This window comes from Scheffersomyces stipitis, chromosome 6, assembly GCF_000209165.1.
Source record: "Scheffersomyces stipitis CBS 6054 chromosome 6, complete sequence".
NCBI lineage: Eukaryota > Fungi > Ascomycota > Pichiomycetes > Serinales > Debaryomycetaceae > Scheffersomyces > Scheffersomyces stipitis.
This window is the reverse complement of record NC_009046.1, coordinates 360,259-378,539: the sequence shown is the minus strand read 5'-3', so window position 1 is coordinate 378,539 and position 18,281 is coordinate 360,259. Positions and strand designations below refer to the sequence as shown.

At 40.7% G+C, this 18,281-nt stretch overlaps 9 protein-coding genes across 9 annotated transcripts; 5 read left to right on the top strand and 4 right to left on the bottom strand. All coding sequences in view use genetic code 12, as the record gives it.

Annotated features, from left to right (window-relative positions):
• Positions 1 to 739: 739 nt before the first annotated feature.
• MST1 (mitochondrial threonyl tRNA synthetase) lies at positions 740 to 2,089 on the top strand (the record flags this gene model as incomplete). Its single annotated transcript, XM_001385721.1, has 1 exon — positions 740 to 2,089. A coding segment is annotated over one exon (1,350 nt), but the record flags the coding sequence as incomplete, so codon positions are not given.
• Positions 2,090 to 2,185: 96 nt separating this feature from the next.
• Positions 2,186 to 3,364, bottom strand: CDC73 (accessory factor associated with RNA polymerase II). The gene has a single exon (XM_001385385.1). The coding sequence runs from the start codon at positions 3,348 to 3,350 to the stop codon at positions 2,211 to 2,213; it is 1,140 nt and encodes a 379-aa protein (XP_001385422.2). The 5' UTR covers positions 3,351 to 3,364; the 3' UTR covers positions 2,186 to 2,210.
• Positions 3,365 to 3,805: 441 nt separating this feature from the next.
• Positions 3,806 to 5,290, top strand: ATG17 (Autophagy-related protein 17; the record flags this gene model as incomplete). Its single annotated transcript, XM_001385720.1, has 2 exons — positions 3,806 to 4,162; positions 4,196 to 5,290. 2 exons carry the CDS (start codon positions 3,806 to 3,808, stop codon positions 5,288 to 5,290), a joined length of 1,452 nt encoding a protein of 483 aa, XP_001385757.2.
• Positions 5,291 to 5,890: 600 nt separating this feature from the next.
• On the top strand, positions 5,891 to 8,131 carry TIP39 (Tuftelin-interacting protein TIP39, contains G-patch domain; the record flags this gene model as incomplete). The annotated part of the gene is made up of 1 exon (XM_001385719.1): positions 5,891 to 8,131. The coding sequence occupies one exon, from the start codon at positions 5,891 to 5,893 to the stop codon at positions 8,129 to 8,131; it is 2,241 nt and encodes a 746-aa protein (XP_001385756.2).
• A 1,055-nt stretch (positions 8,132 to 9,186) lies between these two features.
• Positions 9,187 to 9,882, top strand: PICST_32672 (predicted protein; the record flags this gene model as incomplete). The annotated part of the gene is made up of 1 exon (XM_001385718.1): positions 9,187 to 9,882. One exon carries the CDS (start codon positions 9,187 to 9,189, stop codon positions 9,880 to 9,882), a length of 696 nt encoding a protein of 231 aa, XP_001385755.1.
• A 281-nt stretch (positions 9,883 to 10,163) lies between these two features.
• Positions 10,164 to 10,949, bottom strand: RAB7 (GTP-binding protein; the record flags this gene model as incomplete). The annotated part of the gene is made up of 1 exon (XM_001385384.1): positions 10,164 to 10,949. One exon carries the CDS (start codon positions 10,947 to 10,949, stop codon positions 10,164 to 10,166), a length of 786 nt encoding a protein of 261 aa, XP_001385421.2.
• A 742-nt stretch (positions 10,950 to 11,691) lies between these two features.
• Positions 11,692 to 12,476, top strand: PICST_65879 (predicted protein; the record flags this gene model as incomplete). Its single annotated transcript, XM_001385717.1, has 1 exon — positions 11,692 to 12,476. One exon carries the CDS (start codon positions 11,692 to 11,694, stop codon positions 12,292 to 12,294), a length of 603 nt encoding a protein of 200 aa, XP_001385754.1.
• An 11-nt stretch (positions 12,477 to 12,487) lies between these two features.
• PICST_65878 (predicted protein) lies at positions 12,488 to 14,993 on the bottom strand. Its single transcript, XM_001385383.1, has one exon. The coding sequence runs from the start codon at positions 14,434 to 14,436 to the stop codon at positions 12,535 to 12,537; it is 1,902 nt and encodes a 633-aa protein (XP_001385420.2). The 5' UTR covers positions 14,437 to 14,993; the 3' UTR covers positions 12,488 to 12,534.
• A 444-nt stretch (positions 14,994 to 15,437) lies between these two features.
• On the bottom strand, positions 15,438 to 17,729 carry PDE2 (nucleotide phosphodiesterase). Its single transcript, XM_001385382.1, has 3 exons — positions 16,387 to 17,729; positions 16,323 to 16,340; positions 15,438 to 16,248 (listed from the first exon to the last, which is right to left on the bottom strand). Exons 1-3 carry the CDS (start codon positions 17,307 to 17,309, stop codon positions 15,492 to 15,494), a joined length of 1,698 nt encoding a protein of 565 aa, XP_001385419.2. The 5' UTR covers positions 17,310 to 17,729; the 3' UTR covers positions 15,438 to 15,491.
• Positions 17,730 to 18,281: the final 552 nt, after the last annotated feature.

Sequence of the window (18,281 nt, the reverse complement as noted above, 5' to 3'; positions counted from 1 at the left end):
TGGATCCAAAGTATCGTCACCAGCTCCCGAAAACGGCACTTCTGCCAATAATGCCTCCTCTTCAGGCAATCCTAAGATCAATTCCGGAATGAAAGAGTCGTCAACTTCAGGATTGGTAGTGAATAGTATCAACAACTCATACTCATTGGACAAGTCTGGCAAGCCATGTAGGAAATGGATCAAGAAACCTAGAGAGTTCAAGACATTCTCAGGCTTCAAAGTTGAATACATATCATGGAGACACGAACAGGAAAAGGGTAGTCACCCAATAAATAGTGTCAAAGAAGAGATGGAAAGTGTACCGATTAGTGCATCAGCAACTCCGGACGTAAGACTGGAGGCATAATGGGCAAATCCATAATATAATAGCAAGTATTATTGTAGGTTCACTTTCACAAGTTGAAGAACTTTACTATTTACGAATAACATGACAAGAGGAAAATGACAGCGTAGAAAATCGAAATTAGAATAGATAGCTTAATTTCTATACTGCTTGCACTTATAGCTTTATCTTTCTTCATTTATTGTATCATGAACAAATCCAAGATCTAGTTGTACTGCTCTATTTCAGTCGCACTACTAAGATTTTTCATCCAGCCTTAAATTATATTTTTCAGATCCACCCATTCTTAACATTATAGACTAGGCTATAACTATTTGTCCAATGAGATTACTGCTTCTGCAAACTTGCAATGCAGTAAAAACAATACCTCTGCTTGTGCGATGGACTCATCAAGTTCGCTACTATTCAACTAGCCATCAAGAAGCAGAATCGTCTACCCAGAACAACCAAACGATTTCCAATAAACAGCTTCTCTACACAACAGACCCTCTTACTCCAGGTTCTATATTTTTCTTGCCTCATGGAACTAGAATATTCAACAAGTTGGTTCAATTCATGAAAAACCAGCAAACGAAGTATGGGTTCCAGGAGGTCATCACACCTTTAATCTACAAGTCTAAACTATGGGAAACTTCGGGACATTGGCAGAACTACAAAGACGACATGTTCAAAGTAGTTGGAAATGACGTTTCTAAAGAACACGACATCCATAATGAACAGTATTCCCACGACAAGAGCGAAGGGTTACACGAATATGGACTTAAACCAATGAACTGTCCTGGCCATTGTCTTATATTCAGCAAGTTTGACAGGTCCTACAACGAATTGCCTATCAGGTTGTCTGACTTTTCGTCATTACACAGAAATGAAGCCAGCGGAGCTCTTTCAGGACTTACAAGAGTTCGCCGTTTCCACCAAGACGATGGTCATATCTTTTGTGAGATGGGACAAATCAACCAAGAGATCCACAACACCATTAATTTGATCAAGGGTACATACAAAGTTTTCGGAATAGGTGAAAAGGACATCGAATACTTCTTATCTACAAGGCCAGAGGAAAAGTTCATGGGTGATATAGAAACTTGGAACATGGCAGAGGAACAGCTTAAGAATGTGTTGGATACCGCTGCTGGCCAAGGAAACTGGCAGATTAACGAAGGGGGTGGAGCCTTCTATGGACCAAAAATTGATGTTTTGTTAACTGATGCTTTCAACAAGAAGCATCAAGTTGGTACTATCCAATTAGATTTCCAACTTCCTGCCAGATTTGACCTCAAATATGTGGCTGAGGATGGGACTCGTGATAACCAACCAATCATGGTACACAGAGCTGTTTTTGGATCTTTGGAAAGATTCTTTGCTATTCTTTTAGATCATTATCAAGGAAAGTGGCCATTTTGGATTAATCCAAGACAAGCAGTGATTGTACCTGTAAATGCTAGCCATGTTGAAGCAGCGGAAAAGTTGCATAAGATGCTATCTGGCGACATCATCAACTCCGTCAATGACATCTCGCCTATTACAGGTTACAATTTCTATGTTGATGTAGACAGGAGAGCTGAGACTGTAGGCTCCAGAATCAAGGATGCTGTTCAAAAAGGCTACTCCTATATAATTATGATTGGCGATAAGGACATTAAAAACGGAACGGTAGCCATTAGAACGAGAGACAGCAGACAGATTGTGAACCTCAAGCCCGAAGAGATATACGAAAAATTCGTGGAATTGGAAAAGTCTTTCCAGTAGAACTTCCTGTAGAACAGTTCTATTCACTTTGTACATACTACATTTGCATATCTTATTATAGAAGCATATTATTACAAGTTGCGAAAACTGAGCGACAGAAATACTGTTTATATTTGTACATCTATTGCTTTCCGTAGCCCTTGGCTAAGAGGATCTTTTCGATTTCAGCCCAGAAATCCTTCACTATCATCTTATCTCTGAATCTTTTATCGCCTCTGTCTACTTTTATTTCAGAGACGTTCCAGTCTTTAATCTGTGGAGGTGTAGGGTCTCCCAGGTAACTCAAGAAGAAACCAGCGTACCTTTGGAACAACGTCTCTGGCTGTGAGTATTTGTATTTGGCAAACTGCCATGATTGTCCGGTTGTGAAAATTGCAACTACGTTGTCCCAGTACTCGGGTTTGGTAAACATATCTACGTTGTCGACGACCATGATCTGGTGGGCGACAGGAATCAATCTTTCTGATGGGTGATTTATAGTCACCAAACCACCCGATGGTCTGTTTGTAGGGTTTGGCTCTGTGAATTTACCTTCTTCAAGGAATTGCTTAACGTTAGACAAAGACAATAATGCAGTGGAGGCAGGAGATACAATGATGAGGGGCTTTTTCTTCGGTCCCAGATCTCTAGAAGCAGCGGCACCGTTTGGTTTGGAGCGCTTCAATTGTTGTATCAACCTCTTTGCATCAGAAACTAGTTGACCAAACTCAACGTTTTTAGAACCTCTCAATGCGGCATTATGGTCTATAGAATCTCTCTCAAATTGGGAGATTCTTTCTATCTGAGGATCTTCTAACTTGTGCTTCTTATCAGTTGTAGTAGCGTCGGTGGCTGTAGATGGCGTAATCAATTTGCTCTTGGAACTACTATCCACAGCAACTTCGCCGACCTTCTCGTCTTTGACAAATGTACATGAATCCGAATTTCCGTTCAACCAGGTGGTCAACTCGGTTTTGACCAAGAACTTGAAGTCAGCTATACCTAGTTCAGAACATTCGTTCTTATAGTCGACAATGGACGATTTGTCGTGTAGCCAACAGAATATGACAGCACGCAAGTTTTGTGGCTTGTCTTCATTGTAAAAGTTGGTGATGGAATTCAAGTCGTAGATGTTTTCTTCGTTATTACCAAATTGGACATGAGTAGCATCTTTGATGGATTCAGTAGATTGAGAATCAGATCCCTCTATCTTGAAAAACTTGATTGGCTCCTTATGCGTTGTAGCACGATGCAATATACTGGCAGAAACTACAGAACTCATGTTGAGACCTGAAGGATGCTTATAACGAACGGAACTGACGGATACACTATCTATTGTCTTGCTGTAAGGTTGTTGAACTCGATTTTTCAAGGTTGAAATTTAGTTCTAGATACCGCACGTGACATGAGCTTCGAATTATACAGGATCATAAAAATGATTACCATTGCTAAATCTTTAACTACGATGAATCGTAGAGATTCGAAAGTTCTAGAGAAAGGCTATCTATAACCTATTTGACTTACTTTTCAACTTCTCTTTATATTTGAAGTGACAATAGTGTATCCAAGGGAAATAGTTATATATACATATCTAGCTTCAGGACTGCATATATCTGGTTTCAATCGCACTGGGTCACCTGACACAAAGCCTATCTTCAGATAACGTAATCTACTTGTCTTTATCATATCCTACTTTTGTTCACTATCCATTGCTTCAATCTACACATAGATGATGATATGCACGCAACCGTAGATAGAGCCACGGTGACTGCGTGGGCGAAACAGGCGCAATCGACCCTTGAGAAAGCGCAAACTTTGTGTACCAATGCTCAGACTCTGTTGCATGCCACTAGTTATCAGCTCACTTCACACCTACCAGATCTACTAGAAGAAGCCAATGTGTTATATGAATCGCTCAAGACACAGCATGAACTATTAGCGAAGATTCTGGAGTCATTGAGAAGATCTATCAGAGACCAACTATTGAACACTTTAGAGAAACAACAGAGTACTCTCCTACAACCTGCATTGAATAATCTAGATGATATAGTAGGACATCTTCTGGCGACTATTGTACCATCTTTCTTAATAGAAGTCAATGGAGAAGACGGCAAAGAGATCTTTGAGAAAGACGAAGCTGAAAATAGAACCCTTGCAGACTTTATATCTACTGACTCCATCAACCTCTTGAGAAGAAATATACAAATTTACACGAATAACCACGAAAAGATACGACAACTTCTCAACAATAAACTCCAGGATGTGATCTTATCTCCATTTCATGAAATTGGCTCTAAAAAGTTCAATAAAACTGTAAAATTATACGAAGAAATAACTCCATTGCAGCTCAAGCTAAAGGCAATCACATCGAATATAGCACCCCTCGATTCAAGTAATGTGGTGGCAACTCTATTAAAAGAGAATGCAGCTCTTGAAAACGAACTCGTCTCAATTCTAGAGATGCTTACTAACCACTACGACCAGTGTACTCAGGGAGTTCAAATTTTATATTCTGGAGGTTCTCAACAGGTAAACTTGGAGATCTTAAAGAATGATGCCCAAGAGTTACCAGACGTATTGAAAGAACTTCACACTGTCTATGACATCATAGTGAACAACGAAGCCCGAGCCCAGAAGTTCATAAATGCCCATTCCCCAAGCATAGAAGTGGTGATTGCTACCATGAAGGATCAACTCAGCTTTTATAGAAGTTTTAAGCTGAAGAACATTCCTGAAATCATGGTTTTATTCACGGTATGCGAGGAAATCTTGATGAAGTCGCCAATAGAAGACCCGGGAGGACCCGAGCAGACTCCTATAGAAAAATTCACTGATACTGTGAATCAATTGGTGTACCACTATACTCAATTTTTGAATGTATTCAAGTCACAGTACTTACGAGAACTTCATCATGAGCAATTCAGTTATCCCCGAAAGTTTCTTTCAAAGCTTACAAATTTCCTAAATGATGAGCTCTACAAAATGCAAATCGAGGAAAAGGAGAGAAGAAGAGCATGGTTGACAAAATATGGAGATTTCATACCGAAGGAGTTTAGATTGCCTGGAGAGTATAACCAACCAGTGATAACGCAAGTGGTTACAGAGGGATTAGAAGATGTACAAAAAGAAGGTGCCGATGCTGAACGTCACATTACACAAGAAAAAGAATTATTAGAGTTGCTACGCAAAATGGAAGAGCTCAACCGAGAAAGAAGATACTAAAATATACGATGCAATAGAGAGAAAGATTGGAAACGTCGTTAACACTGGCTATACGTCACGTGATAAATATATAAAATTTTGTTCGGATCTCGATACTGTATATTGAATCCTTAAGTCTTTTAGGCTTAATATTTAAGCTGGCTACGTCGAAGTTGTTTCTACTGAAATCCCTTGCATTAACAGCTTGCTATGAAAGCTCAGATTTGACTCACTTCCTAGGAGGCTTCTAGGTTCCTTAGGAAATTCTGTTAGCTAAATATATAGACAAATTCTCGAGGCGAGAATGTGAAAAATTTTCACGAGATTCCAACTGCCCAAAATGGGATCAACTTGGTCGGGAAATGTACATCTAGACCCATACCAAGTAGGACCAACCATCGCAGTTACATCATATGGCTAAGCCTTCAACTTCGTTAAACATTCTTGAAGTTGATGGAATATAATGTAGGATCAATGTCGTACCACAGCGACATTATACGACATTTGGATTGAATTTCCAACAAATTTAGATATCATATATGGTATACATTTGAACTATTTACCAATTAGATTATGCACTGTAGCTACTTCTAGAAGAGTTTTACGTCGACAGGAAATTGTATGTCGTTTCTGGGACTCGCATTTACCAAAGCAAGTAATAATAATTCCAATAATGATACGACTAATAATAATGTGGGTAGTAAACCCTTCAGTATGATGGCAGCAGCAGTTAGAGATGGATATTCAGATTATGAAGAGGAGATGGAGGAAGATGTAGTTGTACATAACAATGAGAGAGACCTGAAGTCAAAGTTTGCGTCACCTACAGAATCATTTAACAAGAATGCCGCTTGGCTCAACCCACCGACGGCAGTGAATTCCAATTTTCAGAAGTATGGAATAGGTGCACAACTCTTGGTTAAAATGGGATATCAAGTAGGCAAGGGTCTCGGAGCTAATGAAGAAGGTATTGTTAATCCAATAGAGACTATGTTGCGGCCAAAGGGATTGGGTGTAGGTGGTATACGAGAAAGAAAGGATTCAAATCGAAAGAAGGGGAACGATGATGTCGATATGGATATCGAAAGCAGTGACGATGAACTGACATCATTACAAAAGAGAGAATCGATTAACTTATACAGTATTGTAGAAGAGTTGGAATTGAAAAATATGACTGTTCCCAAAAAGTACATCGAATTGTCTGATCAGTACTCTCAAAATCAGTACTCAGAGGATCTATACGATCAAGTTAAAGAGGCATACAATCAACTCAGCAGAATATCAGAAGAACTCAATTCGCTTGATCAACAAGAAAAGTTCATAACATATCAGTTAAAGGATATAAATCTCAAGTCAAATACCCTTGAATCAGAACTTTCTTCCACTGTCGTCACGTTAGAGAAAATTGAAGAAACATTACCGATTCTACAGAACACGAAAGATTCCATCGCAATAATTAAAGAAGTGGATATACTACTTCGTTCAATATTGGAAACACCACTGAAATCATATCCCAACATTAGTTCATTGTGTGGGAGCATAGTTGCTGTGGCTATACCATTACTCTTCAATGATGGAAACATTGATGAGAAAAGTTCGAGCTTCAATACATTAGCCGAATGGTCGATCATCTATAGAGAAGTAGAAAAAAGTGCACTGTCAGAATTGTCGTTTTTTGATTCCTTGATCTATCCCCAAATTGCAAATCAAATATCGAAGACTATTTCCCTGACGATACCTGCAGAAGAAAGGAGTATTCAAATATTGAACTATTTGCAATTCTGGCTTGAGTCACCGATTATCATAAACCCACAATTTTGCATTCAAGAAAAGCTCATGCTGGAACTAGTAATTCCCTTCATATCTGAATCAATAGATCAATGGAACCCGCTTGATCCTAAAGATTCGTCTCCGACCTTTCTTATTGATTATCTTGCCGGAGTAGTTGACGGTGATATTTCTTTATTTGAAGAGATTTTACAAAATGTAAATCAAAAATATTTGGACTTCATAAACTATAACAATCCCAAATCTATTTGGCAAAACATTTGCAAAGCAACTCTGATTGAAGAAATTGCTTGGATAGAAGAAATCAACAAATTTACCAAAGTATGGATTCCTCTTTTCAAGGAATACCCACAATTAGATTTTGCTGCATCCAATGGAACAGAACTTTTGGAAGCCTTGACATGTGGACTACAGTTTCCTTTTAACATTCGCTCGGATCTTCGAGTAAAATTATTATTAGCATTTGAATTGCTTTCTTTGATAGAAGAAAATGATTCTGTCATATTACTTCAGTTCACCTGGGGCAACAATTGGATTGAATCACTCTTAAGTATGATTGAGGAAAATCCATCGAGAGTCGCAGAAAGTTACAGAGAGTGGTTTAAGTATTTTCAAGAAACAAAGAACTCGTATCTGGAAAGAATACTTGATGTGATTAAATGGTACCTAGATCTTGTATTGAATATTATTGAGAATGGGAGGGACGTTGCAAATAAACTTCCAAATATTAATGGAAATGCACACCCAGAAAAGTCTGAAGTTTTGAAGTTGATCCAAAATAGCACTTCGAACGAAAAGGAAGAGCATCGCTCTGTTCATGGTATTCCCGCTTACCGACTAATGACATCATTCAAAGATGTCGTGGCAGATTACTGCTTACAGAAGGGATTACTTTTTGGCTCCGAAAAGAACAGAGTACATCCGACATTAGGGTATCCACTATACACTATAAAGAGTTCGAGAGGTACAAAGCTCTTCTGCTATGCCGATCAGGATGTGCTTTGGATTGCACAAAGTGGCGAAGCTATGGAATATGATCCTATTTCGCTTGACGACTTACTACTGTATTTATAGAATGATAATATATAATTTGGAGACGAATAATGGCTGCGAAGTTAGTAATTGTAGAAATTGAAGGTGCAAAATCTCGAGACACAGGAAAAGTGCAGTGACTAGAAATGGGCAAATAAAAACATCTAACATCAGAGAAGACAAAGTTTGGTATAAACTTTATAGAAAAGTTCACATAGACCATGTTGGCCAGAGCATCCTTACGCAGAGCCAGTCAATTGCCACTAAGAAACGGCAGCCGTGCCTTACAGAACTATTCGAACAGTTCCAATCCTCAGAGTTCGAACTCTGAAAGTGAAAAATCAGAGTCGCAGGATTCGATAGTAGGAAAGGTGAAGAGTAATCTTGGCCAAACAAAGAAGTTGCTACACAGGATAGGAACAGAGGATACGAAAGAATCTGAGATTGTCTTGAAATATATCAGAAGATTTGGAATGTTTTCCATCTTAGTGGTCTTTGCTTCTATAGGATACGCTAGTGCCTATGTAGGCCAGCCCAAGGTGGAACAGGAAGAGACAATTGACTTGTCCAAGGACATCAGACAAAACAGCAAGTAGAGCGGAGAAGTAAGTTTGTATATATCAAGAACAATAAATGTACATATGGTCTAGTCTGTAGCACCTGCTACGTTGTTTCCATAGACAATTTCATTCAGTGAATCACAATAGTGAGAGAACTTCACTGAGGGTAGCAAGAGCGCACAGTTAAGAAGGGAAGCACCGCTCAGAGATATTGGTATAAGAGAAAATAACAAAAATAACAAAAATGCTGCCGTTACCAGAAACCAATCAATAAGTTTTCAGAACAGCAAAACTTCGAAGTAGACTTACCTTCAACAGCCAGTAGTTTGTTTCCGTCTGACACATCGGATACTATCTTCATACAAACCCCATACCATTAAAACCGCTCTCCTGCACACAAAGCACAGTAGTTTGTCATCGAGAGCATTTTCCAGAAATCGGCCGAAGATCAAGTTCAATTCAGTAGCTGAAAAATTTCAATATCCATACCGTTTTCCTTGAATTATAGGTTCTTTCCAAAAATAAGATAAACCGAGAATGTATAGATTTATTGCCAGATCGTCGGCTTTACGCCAGAGCTCCATGAGACTCTCGCAAAGAATGTACTCGGTGAAGCCGGTCAGAATAGCCAGGCCATTTTCCTCGAGAATGGTGTTTGCCGCAGGTTTGGTTCCAGCTGTGATTGCCTTCTCCATGCTTAATGATAACAGAATCAACAATGATGTTGATGCCGAAAAGTTAGCTCAAGAAAAGAGTGTTATTGTTGACATTGTTTCCGAAGATGAAGGCAAAGTCATCGAGGAAGTTGTAGATATTGAAGTTACTCCAGAAGAAGTGACTGAAACTGTTGTTGAACGTGTTTCTGAAGATGCTGGAGCCGAAGAAGCTGACGGTCAAGAGTCCTATGAAGGTGCCGCATACAATCCCGAAACCGGAGAAATCAACTGGGATTGTCCCTGTTTGGGAGGCATGGCCCATGGTCCTTGTGGAGAAGAATTTAAGGAAGCCTTTGCCTGCTTCGTGTACTCCGAAACCGAACCAAAGGGTATCGACTGCATCAAGAAGTTCGAGGCCATGAGATCCTGCTTCAAGAAGTACCCAGAACACTACAAGGAAGAGTTGTACGAAGACAGCGAAGAAACCAGCGAGTTGCCATCTAAAGAGCAATCAGAGACCGACTCTACTCCAGTTGAATCTTCAGAGGCTTCTGCTGAAATTAGTTCTACGAAGTAAAACTTGCATAACTGTAGACCCGTTCGCGGCTGAGTGCTAGAGACAACAAAAAAGTCACTTCTTGTTATCACATATACATACGAACAAACATAGTTATATATTATTATTGTACATAGTCAAATAATTATGTTTTCCCTTTGAACGTGAAATTAGTCTATAAAAACTATCTATTATCTGGAACCAGATAAGTGTAAATGTGCCATTAGTTTCATTAAAAGTTTTAGATGATCTCGCTTAACATGTTTTTCATTAATATCGTACATGAACATCTTGCATGAACATTAACATGAACACCTTGATGATGTGGTATTCGAGTTGTTGAGCGTATTGAGGGTGTTTATGTCGATTCTGTCAAAACCTTTGAGGTTTCTCTTTTTGACTCCGCCATCGGTGACTGCTACACCGACCTTCGCTACTTGAGTGAAAAGAGCCTCCACTTGGTCGAGCCTTTTAGATGTGACTTCCCGCAAATCTGTTTCCCAATCTTCAACATAGTCGCCTACACTCACATCAGTGTTTGCTGTGATGATTTCCTGAATCTCTTCCAAGTCTACACATCTTTCATTGACTTTGTCGACTTTGTTTCCTACGATAATGACTCCTGGCTTTTCTACAAAGCAAAACTCCATAAACCGCTTGAACCAGTCACGTATGCTGAGAACTGACTCGTAGTTAGTGATGTCATAAACCAATACTACGACATCTGTACCTCGATAGAAAGCTTTAGATATGGAATTGAACCGTTCTTGTCCAGCCGTATCCCAGATCTGGAGGTTTACGACTCTGGGAGCAGTCGTTTTTGTACGTTTTTTAGCAAGTTCATCGCTGGATCTGCTCTCGTCAAGCTCGTGTTCCATTCTGTAACTGGATGGAGTTGGAGTCTCTGGTGGAAGGGTGACGGTAGTGGTCAAGTAGTCTCCTCCGATGGTCGCTCGGTACGCGTTGGTGAAAACATGATGTACAAACTGTGATCGAAGACATGTTTTCCCTACACCCAGATCTCCTAGAAGCACAACCTTGAGAGTAGGCGTCGTTTGCTTGAGCAAATCGTCTGAGGAAGAACTCATGTATAGGAATCAACTTGGATACTAATTATAAACGTAATGAATGAGATGTTGATGCGATATGGGGTCTATTGAACAAGATATCCGAAGTATCCGAGGCTTGCAGTAGATTTATTGGTTGTAGACTTATTTGGTGGTCTATGCCGTTGAATGTAGGTAATCTAACGATTTCCTAGACGAGAAATCCAGGAATGGCTTGTACTGATAGTAGATGCTGGCAACTGTGTAACGTATTTGTTGTCGACAATGGCGATCTGTAGGGACCTTACTATTTAAAGTGAATGAGGACCAGATCAGTTGCAATTAGCTACAACGATAGTCTCCTATTCCAGAAGAGAACTAAAAGTTGTAGGATATACGACAGAAAACGAATGGCACTGGGCAGTGACGAAGGTGTGGAATTGACTCACTCTAATGACATGTACTGTTGGCATACACGCAGCAAGAAAGCAATAGTCGTCACGGTAAAGTCGCTAAAGTATGCGCAGATGGCCAGGAACCCCGATCTAATGTATATTTGATATTTCACAAGCCTTTCCAGTATGGAACTCTCAGTAAATAACAAACAATTAATCGGAGACGGCTGGGTTTGGCGTGCAGGAAGGTGCGCACTCTTTATTTTTGTTGATCATCGAACAAAAGATAACCTATTTTTAATGGGCAACAGTGCCTTTTGCCTGTCGTGTACTATTTTCGTTATTTCCGATATACTTAATTCATTCTCCCTACAATAGTATAAAGCAATATGAAGATCTACTACATCGGTATCTTGAGAACAAGCGGCGAGAAAGCGCTCGAGTTGACTTCTGCCAGAGACCTCACCCAGTTCTCATTCTTTGAGAGAACCGGAGTGTCCCAGTTCATGACCTTTTTCTCTGAAACTGTTTCCCAGAGAACCCAGGCTGGCCAAAGACAAAGTATTGAAGAAGGCAACTATATCGGACACACATACACAAGATCAGAAGGTATCGCCTGTGTTATCATCTCAGACAAGGAGTACCCTGTCAGACCAGCATACACATTAATCAACAAGATCTTGGAAGAGTATTTGGCATTACATCCACAACAAGAATGGGCCAACATCTCAGCCACCAGTCCTAGCTTGGCCTACGACCAGTTGGAACAGTACTTGAAGAAGTATCAGGATCCATCTCAAGCTGATTCTATCATGAAGGTGCAACAAGAATTGGACGAAACCAAGATCGTCTTGCACAAGACTATCGAAAGTGTGTTGCAGAGAGGCGAAAAGTTGGACTCGCTTGTTGACAAATCAGAGGCGTTGTCGTCGTCGTCTAGAATGTTCTACAAGCAGGCTAAAAAGACAAATTCGTGCTGTATCATCATGTGAATGCTCGTAACATCAACTACTAATACTATTCATAAGAACAAATCTCTAGACAGCCATATCAGCTCAAGTGGTTCTAATGGTTCTAATGGTTTTCAATAGCTTCCATCTTGTGTCTTTCATACATATATCATTCTTTATATGTCTCATCTCTACTCTATACCATTAATACACATACATACATTTCTCATGGAGTACACGTAAAATGTCTATTTTGGCTATTATAGCTCCTACTATATATGCTTACTCTTCTAATGTCAACTTGACGGCATCGAATGCCTTCAACAACTTTCTTCTCGCACCCAACGCTGCAACACCCTTTAGTTCCAACTGTTCGTTGTCCAACTCGATCAACTCCTTCCATGGTGTATCTTTCAAACAGTCGGTGTACTTGTGCAAACGCAATAACTTCAACCACGCTGGGATGTTGTTCAACAATTCGATGTTGGCAACTTCACTAGGCATAGACGAGTTAGACGAGCCGGTAAGACTAGATGAAACACTCATATTGGTAGAGCCAGTTACGACAGAGTTTATTCCTGATAAATTCTCTTGCTTCTGTTCGCTCTTTTTGCTCTTTGGCGACTTGGAACTATTGGCATTGTTACGATGGATGGAAACAGGCACCGACGACGAATTCAATGTTCTGTTGATCTGTTCTTCATGAGAAAGTGACTGAGCCATCGTCTTCATCTGCTGTCCAGGGTAATGAGGCGAAGCATTCGTCTGGTAGTAGCTGACATTTCCAGCATGTTGATGGTAGACATGCTTTCTGTTAGAGTCTAAAGCAACACGAGAATTAATGGTGGCCAAAGCACCCAATTTCAAGGCAGTATGAGCATTGAGTTCTAAAGAATCATCTTGGGAAGAACCTTGTTGCTGCTGTTGCTGTTGTTGCTGTTGAGGTTGTTGCTGAGGTTGTTGCTGTTGCTGAGAGTGGGTGTTATGCAGAGAGTTGCCGGCAGCTAATTGCAAAAAGTTTGTCTTTTCATATAAATGAGAAGTAGGCGATTTGGCACGTTCAAACTGTTGATGTGCTGAAAAACGATTAGCTCCATTCACATTGAGGCTGGGTTCAGCAGATTTCGGTCTTGGGTTCTTTTGCTCTACAAAAGCAAGATACTGCGCTGCGGTTCTATAAGTATTTTGTTTTGGCTTTGGTTGGTAGAGATGGGTTGGTTGTGGTTGGGTAAGAGTCTTCTCATTGCCCAAGTTTAATTGATCCATGTCATTATACAAGTCCAGCTGGGAATAAGAGCTATACGGCGACATGATATTGCCATACGGTGGGGCAGTCTGGCCCTTTTGCTGCGAGGGATGAGACGTCAAGTGGTTGTCCAACTTGGACTTGAAGGTGAGTAAGATATCCAATGGCAAGTTGGAGCACAAGTAATCAATCATGGATACAGTGTCCTGGGGATTCAAGTTTTCAATCCAGCCTGTGAAAGTCATGAGTTCCAGATAGAAGTTGGAAGTCAAGGGAGCCAGGGCTTGTGGTTCGAGCTGCTGCTGACGATTGAAGAAGTTTGAGAAATCGTTCACTGACTGAGGTCTATTGGGTATAGATGCGAGAGGTGGTGGATGCAAAAGCAGGTTGCCGTTATTCGTAGTATTTCCTGAACTGGTTGTAGCCAATAAGGACGCGATTCCAGCGTTGGCAGAAGCTACAGCAGGGATAGGCGAAATGGCGTTTTCCCTGAAAGGATGATTCAAACCAGAGCTGTTGCCACTGGACATAAGCAATTCTGACGAGAATCCGTGCTTAGAAGCTGCAGGAGCCAACAAGCTGTGTCCATGTCCCAAGGAAGTTGACGAAGCAGCAGCCGGGGATGGGTTTCCGCCAGTGGTGTTGTTTCTAGAAGAACTTGTAATAGAATTAGAATCACGGTTGTTTCTTAAGTCTAAGTCCAAGTCGACTGTCAAAGTCTCAAACTCGTGCTGCAAGTTATAACCAACACTTTGCTGCCTTTCAGCGTGGCCAACAGGGAGCTGTTGAGTGGATCCGGCACTTCCAGAAGGAGTAGTAGACGCAGCGGTTGAAGCACTAGACGACTGGAAATTAGCAAACTTATGTTGCTCCAAAGGAGGAGGCGATAATATGATTGGTCGAGACATGTATGGGTTCGGAGATTCGTTTGATTCCATAATTCAGAAATATGGATGGTAATTAAGATGAACAGATGAACTCAAAACTAGACGGATAAACAGAAAAATGGCGATGTCTTCACGAAAAGTCAAAATTCTTCAAAAGTTTTGAATAATGGGATTCACTTCTTGTCAAGAACTTGTTTAATTGTATGTGATGGCACGAAATGTTGTATTCGTACAATTCTATGGAATATCAGTACCAGCAGATTCCGAGATCTAAGAAGTAATATCTGACAAAATAAGAAGCAACAAGTTGAGAAAAATCTTCAATATGACGCTTCACACAAATTATTTAGCGATATATAACTTGTGAACAATATCGTAGTCCCGTAGCAGTTTTGGGCTCCAGGAATTGGGTGAAAAAAGTCAAAGCACCTTTCGGAAAAAATGCTAAAGATGTTCTGTAAAAACACAGAATATTTCAAATGGCCAGACTGCGAGCAGACAAAATCTCTTCAGACAATGGTATAGCAAACACGTGCAGCTAGAAAAGCAGTCTGTCGATAATGTTGTACTGAGCGTGATTTCAATTGCGGAGAGAAGCTTCCCACAATTCTCACTACAATTGGCAAGTCAAATACTTCTGGAGATGTGTTCAAGCCGGAAAATATGAAACGGTGGACTTCTAATGGCTGGGAAAAATATTCTGAGATGAACATCCGGCATGAGACATCAGGTCACATGTGTCACGTGTCTACCTGTCAAACTCGAGATTGTTAGTGGAGTCCAACACTATTTCACTAATACTGGAGTAATTAGAGTCTACATATTATTTTTCATTTCAATCTCACTAATGTATAGTCCATCATAATCTACCGTTTTCTAATTGTAATTATCCTATAATTTTATAAAAGATTTTGTAAGTGCCTAAATTTCAGTAATTTAAGGATTGGTGTCCTTCTTTCTTCGCCAAAGATTAGAAGTCGCTATTTGTTCTAGATTGTGCCCAATCAATTGATCTACGCTTGTAATCGTAATTCTACAAATACTTCTACCTTGACATAACCTATATCATATTATTGTTGTATATCCATCTATAGTACATTAGCTAACTATGCCTTATCCCGGTTGACCCAAAATTCCTTATTCTCGCGGATGATATCGCAGGTGTATTTTAACTCCGGCAACAACTCGGCGATGTTGCTGAACAAATTCTCTGCAAAAGTATTGATGAAAAAGATCTGGCCCTTATGCAAGTTTGGTGTAGACTTCAAGATCTCGTTCAAGCTCAACGGCACCTTGGTGTAGGTCAAGTCCTTAGCAGTGTCTAAGTCTCCAAGGTGGTCTTCCAGGGTAATCTTCTTTTCAAGCATGGCCACTTCGTCGAATTCTCTACCTAAAACCATGGCCCATTGAGAAGACACTCTCAACGGACGAGTGACATTCGAGATATCAGCACACTTGATCAAAAGCGACGAGATCAATTTGACCCGGTTGTTGTGCTTGATGAAATCATGTGACTTCAAGTTCTTTAACCTATCGATATATTCGAAGTGCTCAGCCATGTCTGTTGCCAATATGCTTGATATGATGATTTCTCGGAGCGACAAACCAGAAACTGACTCTCCAGATTCGGTGAACACAGTCAACAACGAGGGCCAGTTGACGGCTAAGATCTTGTTGATGAAGACAGACGAATGGAACAGCTCCAAAACCGACCTGTCATTGAACAAGATTGATGTAGGTGCAAAATTCTTGATCATGAATGCATTGGTGACACCTGGATGACCAACATCATGACCTAATGCGGCCACCAACAAACCAAGAGTCTGCAAATGGTTTAAGTGGTTGGGAGAGTGAGCTGGAGAACTCGAGTTTGACGTGTGGTCCTGAAATACCGCTTTTAAAGTTGGGTTGGGTGAAGTTGTCTTTGACGTCAGAACATATGCAAAATAATCAGGCTGTCCGATTATGGGAACCAACTCCTGATCCTCTGTGTCCGCCAACTTGGTTTGGAGAAATGCAAGCTCGTCGGACTTAGGGTCGTTCTTCAACTGCTTGAAGACAGGCAAACAGTCCAATCTGATCAAAAAGTGGAAACATGCCTGTAATACATCAACAGCATGACGAAAGTTGTGGAACGGGTTGCCATTCTTGTAAGTGTCTCTTACCATGAAGACAAATGCCAACAATTCGTTAGATGTAGGTATATGCAACAAGCTTCCGCTGTGATTCTTTTTCACTTGCTTCAAGGCATATTTGAACATCAAGAAAACACAGTATACCAAGTCGTCGTTTGATAACTCGTGTGCCGGGAATGCCCAGTGGCCAACAGCATGGCATAAACGGGCCAAATGCTCAGGCGTATGGTTCGAAAGCAAACTCTTGAAATCGATATCTGCAATGATCAAGTCTTTGAGGTAGATGATATGCTCGGTGGTTTGCGACGATTTGTTCGTGTTATTGCTCAAGAGAAACGACATGGTGGAAATGACTTCCCCGAGCTCCAAGTCTTCCTCTTGCGAGTAGAAGTCGTTGATTGAGTTTGTGCCTGTTCCCGTCCATGTCTCTACACGAGAGATACGGTTCGTGATCAAATTCGTCACTTGAGTAATCTTGTTGTTGATATAGTCAGGATTGAGATCTCGGGGCAGCACTATGATTATATTCTGGTGGATGAAGAAATACTTGAGCACCAACTTCTTGTCTGAAAAAGACAACTCATGCAATGAAGTGGCTGTAGAAGTTCCGCCTTCGGTTTCATCTACAACAACAACTATGGGGTAGTTTGTGTCTGCCTCATTGTTTCCCTTGGAAAACAAATAGGCAACTATATCGCGGAAGTTCTGGTAGTACTTGAACGATCTGTGGTGGAGGTTGAAGGCACGAGCTCCAGGAGTATCTGGAACTAAGGACAAGATCTCAGCCATGATAGTGATGTGGGCTTAAGATTACTATGTATGGCAAGATTTTCTGTTGAGCAAACAATGGAAGTGGAAATATGAGAGAATGTGAGTTGTAATATGAATCACAGCAAGTCTCTATTGAATACCAGAGTACACTAAACAATGAACTATGATCAGTAGCACGGTCTAGGTATAAACTGTTTGTGGCCCTATAGCTCTGTATCTTTCGTTAAAGCACCAAAGTATAGCAAAAATCAATACTGTGTAGTGGGCTTGTTGGCAACTGTTATCTTCAGATAGGAAAGTTCGGGCAACAGCCAGCGAAGATCAGTAGTACACTCGTTTGAGGGTTGAGAGTGCGAACAGGTAGCAGGAATTGGTACTGTTGCAACAAGTACACCTCAGATGTGGTAACGAGAAGAAAACAATATCAAAAAGAATAATATTCCTAGATAGAGATTGTAAATAGGTTCACTGTTTAATTGACAATTCTAGTTAAACTTGATCTTTGGCGTGAATTTCTTTTTTTGCACTGTGCAGTGCCGCCGGTAACCAAGGTTGGAGAGAGGAGATGGGGAGAAGATGCAAGTCAAAAAGGCACGTAATTATTCAGTCGTGCGAGAATGATTCCAGCCGCGAGCTCCTCTTTCACTCCATGTTGGGCATATTAACTGAGCAGAACTACTCCTCATCGCGTAGGCCGGCTTTTGAACTATACTGATGGCCAGCTTCGTTAGTATGGTGCCTGAACTAATAATTCAAGGCACCTGCAGACAGCCTGGCGACACCAATATTATATGGTAAATTTTCCGTCGTAGGAAAGTCTAAGCAACACTCACGTGACATGACTTAAGTACTAGGGTAGACACTCTCCAACCATGGCACTGGCAGTTCTTTCGCCTAGTTTTGGGGTACCCTGGGAGGATAAAACGCCTTTCCGTGGGGGCAACACTGCCTCAAGCGCAAATAGCGAATGGTGTAAGCATAAACGTGGGG